General features: G+C 35.0%; 1 protein-coding gene across 1 annotated transcript; it reads right to left on the reverse strand.

Annotated features, from left to right (window-relative positions):
* Positions 1-732: 732 nt before the first annotated feature.
* On the reverse strand, positions 733-21,077 carry GLIPR1L2 (GLIPR1 like 2). The gene is made up of 4 exons (XM_059404688.1): positions 20,862-21,077; positions 18,526-18,771; positions 16,262-16,365; positions 733-841 (listed from the first exon to the last, which is right to left on the reverse strand). The coding sequence occupies exons 1-4, from the start codon at positions 21,075-21,077 to the stop codon at positions 733-735; spliced, it is 675 nt and encodes a 224-aa protein (XP_059260671.1).
* Positions 21,078-21,532: the final 455 nt, after the last annotated feature.

Genomic DNA, 21,532 nt, shown 5'->3' on the forward strand with positions numbered 1-21,532 from the left:
CCTACTTAATGGTTTTAGGATTGAATTCTTTTAGGAGGAGAAAGAAAAGGGGAAGAGGAAGAGCAAGATTTTGCATCTTGATTCAAGAGAAGCAAGGGCAAGAATGTTGGAGTGGATTCATGTCAGCAGTGATATTATCATGAAATTGTCCATTCGTTTCTTTATCACAAAATTACAATGTGCCCCCTTACTGTCTCAGTTTAGCCCCCAACACATTCTTGTAAGCATCCTATATTTCAGGTGTGGCTGTACTTTTGGATTACATGCTCTTATGTTTGGAAAAATTAAGGAAAAGTTTACCCAAATATATTTTCTACTTCTATCTTTTGAATATTTTGGAGGAAATAAAAACTAAAAGAAAAGGCTACTAAATGTGTGGTATTTTACTTCTTTTCTCTTTATAAATATTTTAGACTATCCTGTCCTTTAGAGCAGTCATTCTCAAACAGGCTGCTATTTCAGGAATTAACTAGCAAGCTTCTTTAGGAGATAACTATTCTTTCTCATTCCTTCTTTCAGACATTGTGGTAGGTCGCTAGGGGAAGAAACAGAGGTAATAGAGGGCAAAAAAGGTGGTCTAGAAAATTCCAGAGATGATACAGTTTCAACCCTCCTTTGTTAATATAATAACAACACTCTGATCAAAAGAACAATATTAACATGACAAAGAACAAACTAGTGTTCAATACTTCATTTTTCTTGTCATCAAATGTGTTATGGATTTTTTTATGTTTAAGTTATTTTCTTTATCTTACTGCATAGAAAATCTGTGCATCTGTCATCTCTGCTACATTGAGCACAAATTTTTCCTGGTCTATAAGGCCTTCTCGACAGAGATCCTCTACAAAAAAGCAGAAAACATTTAGTTAGAAAAAAGTCTCAAATTTCATCATTTAAATAATATGGTTACCAATTTTTAGTTAGGTTATTAAGGTGATTTAACTAAGAAAAGGGACTTAAGGAAGTACTGAAGTTGGAGATGTAATCTTCTCCTTTTCCCCCCAAGAAAATAGTCTTTTCTGAAATGAATCCCCATGTCCTTAAAACAAAGTACTGTAATTTAAGTGTGAATGAGTTTTAAAGCTGCTTTAGGGGTGCCTGGGTGGCTCAGTGAACGGTTAAGCCGCTGCCTTCAGCTCAGGTCATGTTCTTAGGGTCCTGGGATCGACTCCCTCATCGGGCTCTCTGCTCAGCAGGGAACCTGCTTCTCCTCCTCTCTCTCTCTCTCTGCCTGCTTCTCTGCCCACTTGTGATCTCTGCTTGTCAAATAAATAAATAAAATCTTAAAAAAAAAAAAAGCTGCTTTAATTTAAGTTTGTAGCAAAAATTTACTTTCAAAATGATGTTATAGAATGTTTTATAATTAATTGCTTTCTGCTTAGTACAAATATATAAAAATTTCTATAGAAATGATATATTAATTTTCTGAAAAGTTTGTAAAATTCTGAAATGCCTATTGTCCTAAAGAACCAGCTGCATGATTTACTCAAAGTCTGCCTTAAAAATAAGTAAATATATAAACAAGCAAATAAATTTAAATGGGATTTTACAAATTTGGTTTAATTCATTGTTTAGAACAGAGGGAAGAATTGAGAAATTATTACATCAGTTGCCCAGGGCTAGGTAAGAAAGAGAGGCCACACAATAGATACAAATTGGGAAGTTTATATGAAGGATTTAGGTTGAGCAAGAGGGAAGATAGGCAGAGAAATAATATTTAACAAGAATACTTATTTACTCAGTGTATAGGTGAAAATTTTAAAAACAAATATTAGGCACAGAAGACCCTGGTTAGGTCACTCTGGGCCATCCAGAAGAAGGGTGAAAACTTAGAAATATATACCAAAATAAATTTACATCATGGTAGAATACAATGGGTCTTCTTTTCCAAAGATTTGAATTTCATATCACTATTTATATTATATAGCCAGAAATGTCAGACTAATACTCTCCCATGCCAATATTTTTCTTGTTCTGAATCTGTAAGAAGTTTAACGTAAATCAAGTTAAGTCCGAATCTACAGTACAATTCCACAATTGCAATTGGAATTATTGGCCTGGATTAGGAGAAAAGAAAATTAAATACCTATTACCAGCAAGTTCCATTGAGATTTCAAAGCTTCCCTGGAAGTACTTGAAGAAACAGACAAATTTCTATTTTTAGACATTTGCTTTTTCCAAGAATCAGCCTAGAGGTTTGCTGAGATCAAGTCAAAACAATCCTCTGGAACACTATTTAGACTCATATTTGGCCATACGTTTAGGATATTACTACTCTAGGACATGTGTCCAGGCCCTAGATAAGGCTGTGTTGCCTGGGTGGCCTAATGAGTAACTATACACATGTCTAAGCCTAAGTCCACTAGAAGATCATTATTTAAATTCTATGATATGGATATTATTTAGTTGCACTCTCCTTTAATCCTCCCCAAGATACCATCTTCCTTCTGATCTAGTGCCTCATTCATTTTGGTACCTTGGTCACCATCTCCCTTTTCAGGCAAAATTGTTCTCGTCCCTAAATTTGGGACATAGATGATTACAATGTGCTTATGGATGATTCATCCAAAGGCTTGGCCTGTTACTGGATGTCTTTACCATCTCAAATAATACTCCATAATTGTTGGAGCCACTTCTGGATCTTGTTATCCCCTAAAACTATACCTCTGAACTCGCGATATCATACATTCCATTCACTGACTGTAGCCTCCTATCCTTGCAGCTTGCTCACTCATTTACTCCTGTCATATTTCTTCATTAAGTTCATTGGTACTGCAAGTCTAATTTATCCCTATCTATCCTATTGTCTCTTCTCAATAAAGCCTAGGTCTATTGCTTTGCATATTATCTGGCTAAAACCCGATAACTCCATTATTCTTTTCCTTTATGTCTACCTGACAAAACCCCAGTGCTGGAAAAAATGACAGAACCTTAACGGTCTGCATGCTCCATGTCTGCTTCAAGGCTGCTGGGTGTTGCTGGGAAAAAATCATTTTAGGAGGTAGAGAATCTTTCTATTTCTCTCTAATCAGCTTCCTCCCTCATTTTCCATCATAACTCTTTCAAACCTTCCCAAACCTCAAAATTCTAGCTTTACTGTCTCCTTTATTCTCAGGACATTATCTGTCCTACTTCACAGTGAAATATAATAGCCTTTTAGATTGAAACATGGGAATTTTTTTTTCACTAAACATGACAAATATTCCTTCTTCCTTCCTTTTTTTTTTTTTTAAATAAAAAAGATTTTATTTATTCATTTGAGAGAGAGTGAGAGAGAGCATGAGAGGGGAGAGGGTCAGAGGGAGAAGTGGACTCCTGGCTGAGTTGGGATGGCGATGTGGGGCTCTGTCTTGGGACTCCGGGATCATGACCTGAGCCAAAGTTGCTTAACCAACTGAGCCACCCAGGTACCCTCTTCCTTCCTTTTTAATACAACTGGAGAACTGCCCCTCCTTCCTTCTAAGGCTAATTTCTTTAATAACATTCCTTTTCTCAGGAACTTGTACCTTTGGATATTTATATACACACACACTCACACTCACACTCACACTCACACTCTGCCTTTGTTCTTTACAAAGAATTGGTTTTATCTGTATTTGACCTTTCATATCAATATTTAAATAGGCTTACATCTTTCCCACTTTAAAAACAAAACAAAACAAAATAAAAGCAACAATAAAAGAGCCCAGAATTCATTCATTTTCCTCTATTCCACAGAAATGGCTCTTCTTATGCTTATCAATGAACTTCTCTTTAATCTGATATTTTAATGTCCTTACTTTGCTTGACCTCTTAGAAATTTTGGACTACTACTTCCTTCTAAAAACATGCTTTCCCCTATGCCTCCTATGATACTCTTCTTTCTTTTCTCCTACCTGTGTGATCATTCTTAGGTTCCTCTCCACACTTCATCTTCCTTTAACTGCCCTTAAATGTTGGCATAAGATTCTGGAGGTCCTGTTCTCTTTTTACTTTATACCTCTCACTAGGCAATCCCATTTACTCACATGATTTCAATTACCCTATGTAGTCTTGCACTCCAAATATTTGTTCTATGCCATGCCTTACTCATGAGCTTCTGACCTATATAACCAACTGCTTATTGAACATCTCAATGCAGGTAAATCACAGCCAACTTAAATTAATTATGTTCAAGATGGATTTCATGATCTTCCCATTGCAGTTAATGGCAATACCAGTCATGCCTGAATTATAATTCTGAGAATCTTCTTTGACTGTTACCTCTTTTATTTACTTCCTTTTTTTATAGATTTAATTAATTAACTAGTTAATTAATTAATTTCAGAGAGAGGGCATACATGCAAGTGAGGGCAGGGGCAGAGGGAGAGAATCTTTAAGCAGACTCCTTGCTGAGCATGGAAGCCACCTAATGTGAGGCTCAATCCCATGAGATTATGGCCCCAGCCAAAACCAAGAGTCTGATGCTTAACTGACTGGACACTGTCCCTCCTCTTTCTCATTACTTAGTATAATGATCTACAAAGCCTGTTATTATTGTCTTCTAAATATTTCTTAAATAATTCTCTGATCTCAATCCAGATATCCTTCATTGATGTTAAAGTAATAATAAATAAATAAGTAAAGGTAATACATGTATAATACTTGTAAGTATATGGTGGAAAGGAAGAAGCAGAAAAGGCAACCTTATTTTTATTTTTTTTTAAATGATTTTATGTATCATTTGAGAGAAAGAGAAGGGAGAGCATGAGAGGGAGAAGCTGACTCTCTATCAAGCAGGGAGAAGGGCAACTTAAAGGGGAAAATGTCTCCTTCCTCTACTTTTCTTTCTATCTTCCCAGAGATAACTTCTGTTTAATGTCTTCTTATGATTCCTACCAGAAACAAGTGTTTTTTTTCCCCATAAAAATTCTCAGTACTTATATATTGTGATAGACTACTAGCTATCAATCTAAATATATCTTAAAATACAGAAATAACAATATTTTAGCTTGTCACATTATTGGCTAACCATGTTATGTTTCCCAATTTCCCTTGCAACTTAGATGTGGCCATGTGATCAGTTTTATATCCAATGGAATGCAAACGGCAGTGATGTGCATCACTTCCCACTTGTGCTATAGGAGATGGTCACGCAGACAACACGTTTCTTTTGCCTTACTATGAGATTAAGCAAACCCTTATCTGTGACTTGGGCTTGATCTGTAGACATAGATTCTGCCTCCAGGGAGTGGTGAAGAAACAAGATGGGAGCAAGCTGGGTCTCTGAATGACTAGTAGAGCAGACTTACACACCTAACTGAAATTTCCCATTTCTCTCTTCTGAATCAGTGTATTTTCTGATAATGCTAGCTGCTATAACAAGAGACCCAGTCTTACTTATTATTGTTCTGAATCTTACTTTTTCATCTAACAAGTGAGATTGGTACATAAAGACACCAGTATTTTCAATAGTTATACAATAATGCATGGTAAATTAATTGTTCAGTCTGCTCTTACTTGAGTCATTATTTTTTAAATTTCAGTTTCATGCTATTAAAACATACTGAAATGGGTATCCTTGTGTATATATACCCATTTCAGTATGTTTTAATATATATATATATGTTTTAATATATATATACACACATATATATATATATAGGCTTATTTTCATGAAGATATTAAAATGATAAAATTCTAATAAGGATATTACAAGAATAAAAAGTAAGTATATTTTAAATTTTATTATTCTGCCAAATCCAGGAAGATTATACCAATTTACTGACCCATCATATGTGCAGAATATCAAGCTTTTCTATCATCTCAGATGGATGAGTGAAAAGTAGTAACTTGTATTTGTTTTTATTTGAATTACTTCAGTGAGGAATAAAATTGAATATCTCCTCATATGATTAATTTTTTCTTTTTAGTAAATGACCTTTTTCACATCTTCTTTAAATTATTCTTCTGTGTTTTCTCTTTTTCTTCATTATTTGTATGAATTTTTTGCAAATTAATGAGACTAATTCTGCCATATATTCCACAAATATATTTTCACAGTATATTGTTTTTTCTTTGGCTATAGCTACAGTATTTCTTTAGCTATAAATTAATTTTAAATTTTTATGTAATCAAATGTATTCATATTTTCTGGATTTTTATGTTCTGCTTGGTAAGTCCCCAGGCTGATCTCTCCATTTTGGCTGAGCCCAGACTGCAACTGTATCTTCTCAGTGCTGTGCAGCTTCTGAAATTTCTGTGTGGATTTTCAGCTTCTGAGCAACTGCTCCTATTTAATCTTTCCAGAATCTTGTCTTAGGATGGGTAGCTTAGGAGTTGACCAAGGACCCATAAAGAATTTTTATAGGTTTTTGGGTGTCCTTCTTTGCAATCCTCTCCTCTTCGGAATCCTAATCCTGAATATAAGGTATCTTAACATCAATAACCACTGATATTTCCTATGTTCAGCAAATAACACATTTGTTGCTTGGATTCTGTTTCTCTGGCTCTGGTTTCGAGAATTCTCTCAGAGAAAGCCAAGGCAAATATAGGGTTCCCACTGAGTTCTTTTCTATTTGCAAAGATTATGACCTGAGCCCAAACTGAGAGCCAGACACTTAACTGGCTGTGCCAACCAGGCACCCTGAAAGCATTGTGTAAATGAACTTTTGCACACTCATTGAAAAACAGAACACCGTAAAGACCTTAAAAAGAATCTGGAAACTCTTTGTGTACTCAAATGGAAAGACTTTCAGTTTATATCACTAAGTAAACAAAAAATTGAAGAACACCACAGGAAGTGTAGTAGACTTCTGTTTGAATTGTGGAAACGCGCACACGCACGCACACACACACACACACTCACAAAGACAGATATACTTTGGTATATGCATAGAATATATCTTTTAAGATAAAATATTGGGGAGGGTAACTGGAAGATAGAAATGGGAACATTAATTTCTTTTCAATTTTCTATCATGATTTTTCTATTATGACTATTAAGTAGTAAACATGTTTTATTAAAATGACCTAGAATTACAGTCCATAGAAAGTAATGAGAAAGAGGTTTTACTACACAAAATCCTAAGGGCCAGCAGAAGTTGCAATCAGAAGAAACTATATAACTGTAAATATCTTCAATATTGAGTAGGATTAAAGATAAAGGAATGTTGTATACCTTGACAAAAACAACCTCTGTTCCTAAAAGATACTTGGAAGATTGAATATCTCAAAATTACAAAATAGAAAGTAAACAAAGAAATTAGAAAGTATGAATCAATCTGGAATCTTTTCTTTTGAAAGATCAATGAAATAGATTAAATCCTCATGAGCTTCATTAAACAAGAAAAGAAGAAAAATATTCATTATTAAGCTTTCTCTACATTTACTTGCAGACACAAGTAAATGTGTAGAACTTGCACTTCAATACCTCCCCCTTCCCTCATATGTTCTAATATAGTCTACCTCTCTCTCTTTTATTGATGGCTTTCTTTAGCTTATAAAAATGCATTAGTAACCAAGGTTATAAAAAACAGCTTTCATGTAACTCTACACAGTGACCTCTTTTTCTTCTCTCTGCTGCCAATCATCTAATCAGAGTAGTATTCTAAATTGGCATTATTTTTCAAACTGCAAGTCATGAGCCTTAATAGTTCATAAAATCAAATTTAGTGCTTCATAGCCAACATTTTAAAATATGAAATAGTTGTATTAAATTGCAAGCAAAATATTATTTCATATAACATGTTTTTATTTTAAGGATACATATTGTTTTATAGATATTTCCTTTTAGTTATATACTGTATTTCATAATTCTAAGATGCAGATCTTTTCATATTTTAACATCTCTGTAAATGGGATACATGTTAACATTGATGATGTCTTAAAATCATAGCCAAGCAGTGAATGCGATATGGTTGTCACTGAACATTTGTGAACTTGTCATAGCTCTTCATATTATCATTGCTTCAAATGGTTATATGCATTGTTTATCCTTAATGTATTTAAACTGTTATTCAGAATGTCTGAAATGATTACAATATGATATATCATTGAATCATAAATTATTATGTATGCAGAAAAACATGAAAAAGAACAATCTCATATAGAATTAAAAAATGGTGGGAAAATAAGTCTAAATGTTATTTTTTAAAAATGCTAGCACAGTTCTAGTTTCTCTCTTACCTCACTAGACTCTCTTTATACTCCTGATAACTCTTTGCCTGAAGTTAAAATACTGTAGTGATGAAGGGCTTCGTCCTTAAGTTTCTTCTGTTCTATTTTCTATACTTAACTTTCTCACAAGGTGATCTCAGGAAGGACCAACTCATTTCTGCCCCAGAGTCTTTACCTGCAGTTCTTACTACTTTGGAACCTATCCTATACCTTCATGTCTCATGATTCATTTACATTTCCCATAGTTGTCTGCCTACCCAATGTGTCTGAAACAGAACACTTTCTATTCCCCCAAGGTTTATTCATTTATGAGCCTTCCCTACCTAATTTAATGGTATCACCACTCATCTAGTTGCTCAAATTAGGCAGATATATCATCCTTGATTATTCTATTACATTCACTCCTCAAGTTAAATCAATCAGCATATATTATTAGCTCCATCTTCAAACTACATCCTGATCTGACCTTCCGTCACCATTTCCATGCAATGGTAGGCAGAATTCATGTCATAGAAGTATAGGTATTGACAGTGGTAGAGCAGAACTTTCCTCTGAACAGTCATCCTGGGGCACTGGCTCACTTTAAGCCATGGCTGTGCCACCTTCTAGGACAACTGAATCTACCACCAGATCCTCTGTGTCCAGCCAACAGATGAAAAAAGATCAGAGTGTGAAGGAACATGGGGAAAGTTTTTAAAGGGTAGGCCTGAAAGTGGCCTATATTCTACTGGCTAAAGTTTGTCACAGGACCCCACCAAATTTCTAGGGAGGCTGGGAAAAATATATTCTAGCTATCTGTTTATGAAATAAAGAAAATGGCACCACCTGCCAAACTCTATTTCCTTAACTATTAAATAAAGAAAATTTTCTTTATTAAATACTTTTGGATACTATCATTTACTTCTTTTGGCATTAGAGTCAAGTCGTTTTCATCAACCCCAGATCCCTTACTTTACCTTTAGACCTATATTCAGGTAAATGTTTCTATGATTTCATACCTGCTTTTACAACAACTCTATTCTATTTAAAGTATACGTATGTGTGCATTTTGTTAATGTTGCCTTTTAATTTATTTACTTACTTATACATTTGTTTATTTTTACACATTTCCTTCCCAACAGAGTACAAGCATTTTTAGGATAGACACCGTATTAAAAAATATGGAATTCTCTTGCCTATTCAGTGTTTGGTGCACCTCCCACAAATATATATTTAATTAAACAAAAGGCTCTGCAGTCACCTACAGATACAACATGTCCAAAAATAAACAAATGCTTTTTCTCCACACTATATCTTTTCCTAGCTTAGTTAATAAAATAACCTATCACTGAAACTTAATTTTTCATGGTCATATTTGATTGTAGCAGTTCCAATGTCTAAGTTCAAGGCTAGTCTAATTAATACTTTTAAATTTTTACTTTATTTTGTTTAGAAATATTTGAGTCTTTGAAACTGAATAATAATCACTAGAAAATGATATATATAAATATTATTTCAGTTCATTTTTTTCTGATCCTTACGAGTGATCTTAATCTTTATATGAGTATTTTATAGACTAGGAACGTTCTCTCTTCTTTGATTATTATTTACACTCCATTTATTCTTCTCTGTTCCTTAGGAGCGCCAGTTTATAGATTTATCTGCCCTATATAGTTCCTTTCTTTCTTTAAACATATTTTGATTTCCATTATTCATCTTTGTGTTCTAAGAGGTTCAAGATTGTCATTGATTTATATTTTCTCTATGGCAAATCTGTCTTATTCTTCCATTCTGTATTACTTTCCTGTGGCTACTTTAACAGATTAGTATAAATTCAGTGATTAAAGTAACAAAAATTTATTCTCCTAGTTCTGGGGGCCTGTAGTCCAAAATCAAGTTGTTGGCAGGACTGCATTCCCTCCAAAGGCTCATGGGGGGATTTCCTTGATTCTTCCAGGTTCTGGTGGCTCCAGAAGTTCCTTGGTTTATTAATATATCACTCCAACCTCTTCTATGATCTCTTTGCTTCTTCCTCTTCTGTGTAACTAAGTGCCAAATTTCCCTTTCCCTCTCTTACATGAATATATGTGATTGCATTTAGGGCCACTTAAATATTCTAGGCTAAGCAATTCCTCTTAAGATCCTTATCTTGATCACATCTTTTGCCATATAAGACAATACTCATTCTTGTCATATAGGTTAATATTGACAGTTCTGTTAATTAGGACCTGGTTATATCTTTGTTGGGGGTGTGGTACCATCCAGTTCCCTACACATTCCAATTTTCAGTTTGTCTCTCTTATATTAATTTTTACTCAGTATTTCATAATACTATGATGGATTGATTTTTCTGCTAACTATTCTTATGAAAGATAGCTATTACTGTCTACTTTGAGTACATATAAAATAAAACTTGGACTGAGTTGACTAATGTATGTTCTAATCTAGATCCTTCATGGGGCAAACTTGCCAATATTTGTATCAAAAGAAAAATGGTTGATAGAAATTTCAAGAAAAGCTTATGGGACAGGTGGGTGGAAAGTATAATAATCCTACCTTGTAGCTTCATCTTATCACTATACTTATAGCGTAGTCTTGCACTCATTACTGTAATTAAGGTCACCAAATACCTTCATCTTATCAAATGAAAATGTCATCTCTCTTTCCTCATGCTTTTCATTTTTTTAGAGGCATCTCATACAGTTAGCCACTTTGAGCATATTGACTCATGTTTTTTACTTGGCTTCCAAGTACCCCTTACCAGCACCATTTAGATTTTCCTCTTATCTTCTTTGTCTAAATTTGAAATATGGTAGTGTTCCAGGACTTGACCCTTAAAATAAATCTCTATACTCTCACATAAGGTGATTTCATTCAAGACTGTAATTTATTTCTATCTCAGGGCTTATATGCCAGTAGTGTCCTCTGCTTAGAAACCTATCCCAGATCTTTGCAGAACTTTTTACTTCTCATGATTCATTTCATTTCCCATATTTATATTTCCACCTAATATGTCCAAACCAAAACACATTTCCTGTTCTTCCCTATTGAATTGATGGCATCATTATTCATCCAGTTTATCAAACTAAAGACATAGGTATCATCTTGGATTATTGATCCCATGTATCCCTCAATCAAATCCATAAACTAATATTATTAGCTCCAGATTAACTCCATGATATATGCAGAAACTGACCTTTCCTCTCAATTCCCATTCTATGATAGGCAAAATTCTAGGATGGACCATAAGATCCCTTCCCCTGGTATCTACATGTCTTGCTTAATTCCCAGGACAGTGAGTATGATGAACTTTACTTCTATTAATAATGGCTTATGTTATATGGCACAGTTGACCTTAAAATAAGAAAAACTATCCAGGTGGGCCTGACTCAATTATTTGGCACTCTAAAAGCAAAGAGTTTTCTCTAGCTGGTCACAGAAAAGAAGTCAGAGACTTGAAGCATGAGAAGGTTTTACTGACTTAAAGATGGGGGCAGTTTTGTGTTAAGGAATGTGGGCAGCCTCTAGAAGCTGAGAGGAACCTCTGGCTGAGAGCCAGCAGCTAAATGTGGTCCAAGTCCTATAATTACATTGAACTGAATTCTCCTAACAATTGTAATGTACTTGGAAGCAGATTATTCCCTAGAGTCTTAGAGATAAGAACTCAGTCAAGTTCTTGATACTGGCCTTTGAGACTCTGAGCAGAGAATCCAGCCACAGCTGTGCATGAACTTACAGCCTATAGAACAATTTGATAACAAAATGTACTGTTTTAAGTCACTAAATTTGTGGTAACTTATTATGTAACAAAAGAAAACCAATGCACATTCTAAAACCCTAATCCAAAATAGACTAGGGGCACCTGGCTGGCTCATTCAGTATAGCATGCTACTCTTGATCTCAGGGTCATGAGTGTAGGCCCCACAATGTTTGTAGGGCTTACTTAAAGAAAAAGAATACCATAGTCTATAGCCTGTAATATAGAAAAAATCCAATTGTGTTTACTTCTTCTTTGTACCCATATTTTCCTATACTCAGTGCTCAGTATATAATAGCAAGGATAATGTTTTGGTTTTTTTAAGGGTTCTTTTCAAAACATAAAAAAGATCATTTCACTCACTTGTTTAAGACTTTCCATTGCCTTGGCCACTACGTAGGATAAGTTCCAAAATCCTTAACATGCTATTTGGTAGCTGTCACCTAATTTTCCACTTGAACTCCTATCTCTTACCAGTTATGCATTTCTCAGACATGCTAAACTCATTCGAAGCTCAAAGGTTTTGTATATGCTCTTATTTCTATCTGAAATATTTAGTCATCTTCAGGCCAAATGCCACTTTCTCTTACAACTACCTTGCCTATATTCCATCTGCTTATTTTGCCTTGTGTTTTATGGCATATTTCATTATCTAATTAAATGTTATTTATTTATGTGTTTATTTATATATTGTTTGTCTCCCATCCAAGACTACAAACTAAATATGGTCAGCCTTTTTTGGTCTTGTTGGTAGACAAATCTGTGCCTTGTATAGAGGTGTTGAGTGCATTAATGAAGACTAGTGCCTCAGAGGAAACCTCTTTCCTCCCTTAAATCTGTACCTAGTTCCCTAAATTTTCAATACCAATTAGCAGTTAACTTTCAAAAGTTTCTCCCTTTAACAGTTATCATCCCAATGCTTTCATTCTGTAGTAATGAAAGGAAGCCTAAGAGGTTTTAAAATGACGCTATGTCTTGACTTGTTTTGTATGACTGTGTTCAGGGTCACAAAACAGGGTCAGGAAGGGGATTTCTGAGTGTGATTTGATTTATATCATAGTTCTCTTATTTTCCCTAACCAGAGGAATACAATCAGTAATCAGTAACTGATGTGTTTTTTTGTTTGTTTGTTTGTGTTTTCTTTTTGGCTAGTATCAGAGCATTTTATTTGGCAGAAATTTTTTCTTTTTTTTTTTTAAAGATTTTATTTATTTATTTGACAGACAGAGATCACAAGTAGGCAGAGAGGCAGGCAGAGAGAGAGGAAGAAGCAGGGTCCCTGCTGAGCAGAGAGCCCAATGCAGGGCTCAATCCCAGAACCCTGAGATCATGACCTGAGCCGAAGGCAGAGGCTTAACCCACTGAGCCACCCAGACGCCCTGGCAGAAATTCTTTCTTAATCCTAGCATGTAGTCATTCTTTTTACTGTTTTCTTAACATGTTGATTAGGATATTTTCTCACTTGATTGGACATTTTAATAGTATTACTTATAATGTAATCTTGACCTATAACAAAACTTCAGATTTTCCCACAAAATTCTCTAGCGATGGAGGCTATTTTGCAAGGTAGTTATTTCCCATAATAGGAAGGTATTCAGGTGTAGAGTAAACAATCACATGGTAAGTAAGGAGAAAGAATTCAAATTTAAATTTCTTTTCAGTGTACCAGAATTCATTGTTTATGCACCACACCTAGTGCTCCAAGCAATTTGTGCCCTCCTTAATACCCACCACCAGGCTTACCCAACCACCATCCCTCTCCCCTCCAAAACCCTTGGTTTATTTCTCAGAGTCCATAATCTCTCATGCTTCATCTCCCCCTTCAATTTACCCCAATTCAATTTTCCTTTCCTTCTCCTACTGTCCTCCAGGTTATTCTTTATGCTCTACAAGTAAGTGAAACCATATTATAATTGACTTTCTCTGCTTGATTTATTTCATGCAGCATAATCTCTTCCCGTCCATGTTGATACAAAAATTGGGTATTCATCTTTTCTGATGGAGGCATTATATTCCATTGTATATATGGACCATATCTTCTTTATTCATTTGTCCATTGAAGGGCATCTAGGTTCTTTCTATGGTTTGGTGACTGTGGCCATTGCGGCTATGAACATTGGGGTACATATGGCCCTTCTTTTCACTACATCTGTATCTTTGGGGTAAATACCAGTAGTGCAATTGCAGGGTCATAGGGTAGCTCTATTTTTAATTTCTTATGGAATCTCCACACTGTTTTGCAAAGTGGCTGCACCAACTTGCATGTAAGAGACTTCCCACCAACAGTGTAAGAGACTTCCCCTTTCTCCACATCCTTTCCAACACTTGCTGTTTACTGTCTTGTTAATTTTGGCCATTCTAACTGGCGTAATGTGGTATCTCAATGAGGTTTTAATTTGAATTTCCCTGATGACTAATGATGATGAACATTTTTTCATGTGTCTGTTAGCCATTTGTATATCTTCTTTGGAGAAGTGTCTGTTCCTATCTTCTGCCCATTTTTTCACGTGATTATCTATTATTTGGGTGTTGTATTTGAGGAGTTCTTTATAGATCTTGGATATAAGCCCTTTGTCTGTAGTGTCCTTTGTGAATATCTTCTCCCATTCCCTGGGTTGCCTCTTTGTTTTGTTGACTGTTCCCTTTGTTGTGCAGAAGCTTTCTATTTTGATCAAGTCCCCAAAGTTCATTTTTGCTTTTGTTTCCTTTGCTTTTGGAGACAAGTCTTGAAAGAGGTTGCTGTACCTCGTGTCAAAAAGATTACTACCTATATTCTCTCCTCTAAGATTTTGATAGATTCCTGACTCATGTTGAGGTCTTTCATCCATTTTGGGTTCAACTGATTAAAAAAAAAACATTTAACAAAATATAGCATCTGTTCCTGATTAAAATTCTTCCAAGTATGGACAGAGGGAACATTCCTTAACTTCATAAAATCTATCTATGAAAACCCACAGAGAATATAATTTTCAATGGGGAAAAGCTGACAGCCTCCCCTTTGAGATCAGGAACACGAAAAGAATGCCCACCCTTGCCACTGTTGTTTAATATAGTACTAGAAGTCCTAGCAACAGCAATCAGACAATGAAGAGAAATACAAGGTTGGCAAATACAAATTGGCAAAGAAATACAAATTGGCAAAGAAGTCAAACTCTCTCTCTTCACCAATGGCATGAAACTTTTTATGAAAAACACAAATACTTCACCCCCAAACTACTGGAACTCGTATAGCAATTCAGTAATGTGGCAGGATACAGAATCAATATACAGAAATCAGTTACTTTCTTATACACTAGCAATGATAATATAGAAAGGGAAATTAGAGAATCTATTCCATTTACTATAACACCAAGAACCATAAGATACCTTGGAATAAACCTAACCAAAGAGGTAAAGGATCTGTACTCGAGGAACTACAGAACACTCATGAAAGAAATTGAAGAAGACACAAAAAGATGGAAGACCATTCCATGCTCATGGATAGGAAGAATAAACATTGTTAAAATGTCTATACCGCCCAGAGCAATCTATACTTTCAATGCCATCCCGACCAAAATTCCACCAGCATTTTTCAAACTGCTGGAACAAATAATCCCAAAATTTGTATGGAACTAGAAAAGACCTCAAATCACTAAGGAAATGTTGAAAAAGAAAAACAAAGCTGGGGGCATCACATTGCCTGATTTCAAGCTTTACTACAAAGCTGTGATCATCAAGACAGCATGGTACTGGCACAAAAACAGATACACAGACTGGTGGAACAGAGTAGAGAGCCCAGATATGGACCCTCGACTCTATGGTCAAATAATCTTTGACAGGGCAGGAAAAAAAAAATACAGTGGAAAAAAGACAGTCTCTTCAATAAATGGTGCTGGGAAAATTGGACAGCTATGTATAGAAGAATGAAACTCGACCATTCACTTGCACCATTCACAAAGTTAAAATTCTTTAAGGAAGTAATCCTTGGCTAATTTGTATGTTAAATCAATATGCCCAAAATATGACTTTTTTCAATATAGAATTGAAACTATTTCAATTTAAAATCTTTAGAATCTTTTTTTTTTTTTAAAGATTTTATTTATTTATTTGACAGACAGAGATCACAAGTAGGCAGAGAGGCAGGCAGAGAGAGGAGGAAGCAGGCTCCCTGCTGAGCAGAGAGCCCGATGTGGGGCTTGAACCCAGGACCCTGGGATCATGACCTGAGCCGAAGACAGAGGCCCTAACCCACTGAGCCACCCAGGCGCCCTAAAATCTTTAGAATCTTACATTTAATTCTTTTATAGTGCACAAAGACATTTAGAAGAATATTTTGAAAGTTAGGAAAATTTAACCTTGAAAAATTCCCGATTTATTTTTATATTCTTTTTAAAATTTAAAACAACTTACCCTGGTGCATAGTTGCATATGAAAATTACTCCATATCTAATATGTCCAACTCTTGTACATGAAGTAGCAGCACAACCAACTTTGTAAGATGTGTCCCAAACAAGCTAAAATAAAATTTTCAAAGGAAACAAAATTTGATTCTAAACATTTACTGTCATGTTATAAACAATAATATAGTCAATTCACAAGGAACTGTTAACCAAGCAATTTAAGGAATATGAAGTATTCTCTATTTGGATGCAGGTAGAGAATTCTCACAAATTTAGGGAAGCATTTCCCAAACTCTATTTAGGAAACCTTTAGCAGGTTCTGCCTTAGGATAAAGAGTTTGAGAAACACTGATCCAGAGAGTTTTACACCTTGAATCAATTTTCAAACTCCTGTTGAATCTGAGAGTTCTAGGTTATTCACAGAGAGGAACAAGGAAAAGAGAAGTTTTGGAATACTGGAAGTTGTGACTGGAAAGGAGAAAAATGACATCAAGATTATAGAAAGGATGTAAAAGCAATATAAGAGAAGAGGGTAACTGAATGCAGTCAGCATTTCTCTTCTTTTGTTGAGGAAATTCCATTATAAAATAAAATAGAGTCTGGACCTGCAATTTAAAAAAATGTATAAAAGAGCTGGTTTATATAAAAAGAAAAACATGTCTTGAATTGGAGTGACAATATGAGAATGATTGAAGATATTCCAGAAATTCTCTGTAGGACTTTAGTATTTCAAATACTTCCATGTAACAAAAAAAGTACTTGTTTTGTCTGTTAACATCTGTGGAAGAGAGAAACAGTTTCTGGTATCCTTTTCTCCTTATCCTAAGCTTTAGTGGTTTTAAAAAATGAGAATTAAAAAATAAAGAAAAAATAAAAGAATAAAGAATAAAAAAATGAGAATTTTTAAAAAAAGAATTAAAAAAATTCTTATGGTTTCACTTACTTGTGGAGCATAAGGAATAACGTGGAGGACATTGGGAGTTGGAGAGGAGAAGTGAGTTGGGGGAAATTGGAGAGGGCGATGAACCATGAGAGACTGTGGACTCTGAGAAACAAACCCAGGGTTTTGGAGGGGAGGGGGATGGGGGCTTGAGTGAGCCTGGTGGTGGGTATTAAGGAGGGCACATATTGCATGGAGCACTGGGTGTGGTGCATAAACAATGAATCTTGGAGCACTGAAAAAAAATTAAATTTAAAAAAACAATTCTTAAAGAAACAGAGTGATATATTAAAAGAGTAGAGAAGAGAATGTCAGCAGTAGTTGAAATGGAATTAAGCAGGTAAAAAACAGGAAACAAAAATCTCTAGGATATCAGAATTAAAGAGGAAAAAATAACAGGACAAGATCATGGAGTAGACTTGGTTAATTTACTGGGATTATTAAAATCGTATTAAGGAGTCTGACTTTGATATGAGCAAAACAATGGAGAACCATTCTAACTTTCTGGAAGAAAGAATGGATCAAACAGCTTTGAAACACGATTCATTCGATGGAACTTAGATACAAATTTAACATGACAAAATCATAGGATTTTAAGTTCTGCATAAAACATGACATCATAGTCTATTGATTGAAAAATAATCATCTCTTTTTTTTTTTTTAAATAATCATCCCTTAAACCACCTTGGAAATTAATCCAATTATTTCTTGATTCCTGATATAAATATTTATGGAAAACCAAAATAATGTTATGTTCTTGTTGTGTTGAGAATGTATGCGTAAGATAACTCTCTGTACTCAGCAGAGTATATAGATTATAAATAATGTGACAGTGAAATAACAAGTGTATATAGAGGAAATAACAAGTGGTTCAGTATTGCTGGAGTATAAAGTGTAAAGGTGGATTGTTAGATGAGACAGGAAAACAACATCATTAATTTGCACTTAAAATGTTTTAATCAATCAGCTATATAGTAGTATGTGTACAGATCTGTGCAAAAAATAAGAAGTTCTTTACTTATGTCTATAGTCAATAATTTAAAAATAATTTTTGTTAGTTTCTTCCTTTTCCAGTGTGTATTACTTTTAGAAAAGCACCTTTCATTTTTGGGTATGGAAATGAGATTTACTACATTTAAAGGAATGTTTTAACTGTATGGTTCACATAATAGATGCAATCACAGACATTTTGAAGATCTAGGACTGATTAGAATTTTGATTCTATGAGAAGTAGTAACTTTACCATTTGAGGTTATTTATAAAATTGAAACATAATCAAAAACTTCGTAGAACGCAATTAAGGAGTCTATTGAATTAATATAAAAATTAGATACCTGTTTATAATTAGAACAGTCACTAGAGCAACTGTCATTTTCAAAATTGTACCTTTTCCTCTCTTCATACCAACTTCTGATAGCAATACTTGCAGTGAATTCATTTTCAGGTCCGACCCATATATTTTCACCAATACCATTAAATACAGGATGGGCCATGTTTAGTTCTTCTAAATGATTATTATGGTCAAGGATACATTTTTTCCCCCATGCTCTAGCAGTCCGTGACAAAGCTGTATCCCAAGTCTGAAAAAATGCAAAAAGCAAAGAAAAAATAATAATAATGAGCATTTTTTTTCTTGTTCTCTAAATTATTTTCCTTGAGTTCTCATATTCTGTTTAAGGAAAACAATTCAAAATTGTGCTTATGAGCTTGTTGGTAGAATTTCTATGGGGGAAAATGTTCTTGAGTTAATCATAAATGAAATAAGTATTTCCTGAGGCAAAGGACTATCTATCTAATTGTAATTTAAAAATCATATTGTTAGATGATGCAAATGGTTATACACTCTAACATGTATTCTGTTCAGAATATATACTTTTAATCTCATTCCTTTTCTACATAATAATACAATAATTTAAAGTATTCATCCAAGAACTATTTATTGAATACTGAGTATATGCAAACTATTGTAATGTGGGGAATAAAATACAAAGTCAGGCATAAATTTTGTCTTCTATATTTTACAAATATAAAATTTTAACACATAGTTGTACTTGCTGAATATTATAAAAGATGCACATGTAAAGTTTTGTGGATAGTCTCAGAAATATAAGAAAATATCACAAGATACTGTTCCCTTGTTACCTATCTAGAAATATTCAGAATTGTGTAATTTTTTCACTATTTTGAGACTCATTAAGTTCACTGTACATTTAGATAAATCAACAAAAAAGTTGTAAAATCAAAATGGTTTGTACATGCTCCAATATATCTGAAAATAAACGTTTCTAAAAACGAATACCAAGATTTCCTTTGAGTTTTCTTAATTTCATAGATTATACATATAGAAAATATAGAAAACAAATATTTCTTTAGAATATCCCTCGTACTTTCCTCCCCAAAGGTAAAAATTGTTAAAAATATTGCTTATGTATACATTTCTCTATCTCTGTATATATACATAAACAAACATATTCAAATATAAGATATAAGCAGGGATGTGGTAGGTAGGTATTGGGTGATTTTTTTTCTATACTATTGTAATCATGCCATACACAATATAACTGGCCTTCAACTTCGCAGTTTTCACTTAAGAGAGATTGTTCCATTTTAGCATAACTAGATCTACCCAAGTTTTATAAAGTCAGCACAGTATTATTCCCCAATATGGATATTTTATAACACCTGTTACCATTCCCCTATTAATGACCTTTTAGACAGCTTTCCATCTGCAAACAATGCTCCAAGGACTATCCTTCTATTGCTTTGTTTTGCATATTGTTTATATATCACATGCTACTATGTACTAGTCCCTATTCTAAGTGTTTTCTAAGCATTATCTCCCTCAGTGTTCACAATAATCCCATGACTTATGCATAATTATTGCTTTTATCACACAAAGGAAGTAACTGAAACACAAAAAAGTTAAGTAGTTTACTTATAGCTACTTAGAGTCAGTAAACTGTGGAGCCTGGATTTAAATCCAGGAAGTCCAACTCTCAAGTCCAAGTTTGTAAGCATTTAGTCATTGCTTCCCATGGCTGTGTTATGGGAAAATACTTTTTAATACACTGCTGGTATTTGCTTAATTTGGCATAGTCCTTTAGAAGAGCAATTGCTATATATCATATAAATTTAAAATACCGTACCCTTAATTTATTTATCCTATTTCTCGAATTTGTCTAAGGAACTAATCCAGAGGGAAGAAAAAACTTATGTCTATGGAAACAATCCTTGTAATATCATTTAATAATATAAATTGGAACCTCCTAATTGCCTGGTAAGAGAATATTTATTTAAATGACAGTCACAAAGACTAGTAGCAAGAGAACAGTTGATGAGGTGTAAAATGGAAATAGGAGGGGAAAATGGAGGAAAAAGGAAGAACAACATTGTAAGGGAATGCAAAATCAAGGCCAGGGCTGGGATGGGTGACTGAGACAATCCCTCAGCTGAGTACTTCTACAAATCCCAGTACTGTGCAAAATCTTGGCAATAACCGTGTGTGACGAGTGACATGTTTTTTTATCTGAGGGTATTTTTTAAACCCAAACTAAAAGTGTTGTTCCCCGCGATCCGTCAACCTCAGTGAAACCGTGCCCGGGTTCTGAGGTTGAGGGGTGGCATTGTGACAAGGAGGTTGTTGGTTTGGGTAACCGCCTTAGAGCCTCACCATGAAGCGCAAGTTAGACCCTCGGGGGAGGACGTTGCCCCGGAGCTCATTGTGGAGGTTCACGTACTCATTGATAAAGTGTACATCCTCTTCGTGAGGAAGTGTTGCGTTCAAACCGAAATCCAGCAGTAGAAGCCACAGCCTCAAAATGCTTCCTCGCATCAGGGGAAGTGATTGGGCGCACCATTCCCGCGCAAAGGGCCTTGGACCCTCCATGGCCCACCCGTCGCAGACAGGCCAGTGCGCACGCGCCAGCCCGCCCCTTCCAAGCCACACCCCGACCTACGCAAGCTGGGCCTGCTTTTGGAGGTGCTTAGGGAGAAGCGGTAACAAAGTCCTAGGTTTAGGGGCAGAGAGTCATAGCAATCTGTAGAACTAACCGAAGAAAGGCTTGAGTCAAAGGAGTACAGGCTTTTCACTAAACTAAGCTAACTAAATATGGGGCACCTGGGTGGCCTCTGCCTTTGGCTCGGGTCATGATCCCAGGGTCCTGGGATCTAGCCCCACATCGAGCCCCACATCGAGTCCCACATCCACCCTCCGCTCAGCGGGGAGTCTGTTTCCTTCTCTCTCTCTTTGCCTCCCGCTCTGCCTCCTTGTGATCTCTCTCTCTGTCAAATAAAAAATAAAATCTTTAAAAAAACAAAAACTAAAACTAAATATTATCCAAC

This window comes from Mustela nigripes, chromosome 6, assembly GCF_022355385.1.
Source record: "Mustela nigripes isolate SB6536 chromosome 6, MUSNIG.SB6536, whole genome shotgun sequence".
NCBI lineage: Eukaryota > Metazoa > Chordata > Mammalia > Carnivora > Mustelidae > Mustela > Mustela nigripes.

Coding starts and splice junctions, on each gene's coding strand:
- GLIPR1L2 (XM_059404688.1), bottom strand. CDS start 21,077: ATGGAGGGTCCAAGGCCCTTTGCGCGGGAATGGTGCGCCCAATCACTT. Junction 16,366..18,525: donor ACTGTTCTAATTATAAACAG/GTATCTAATTTT, acceptor ATTTTATTTTAG/CTTGTTTGGGACACATCTTA. Junction 842..16,261: donor ATATGCAACTATGCACCAGG/GTAAGTTGTTTT, acceptor GCTTTTTTGTAG/AGGATCTCTGTCGAGAAGGC.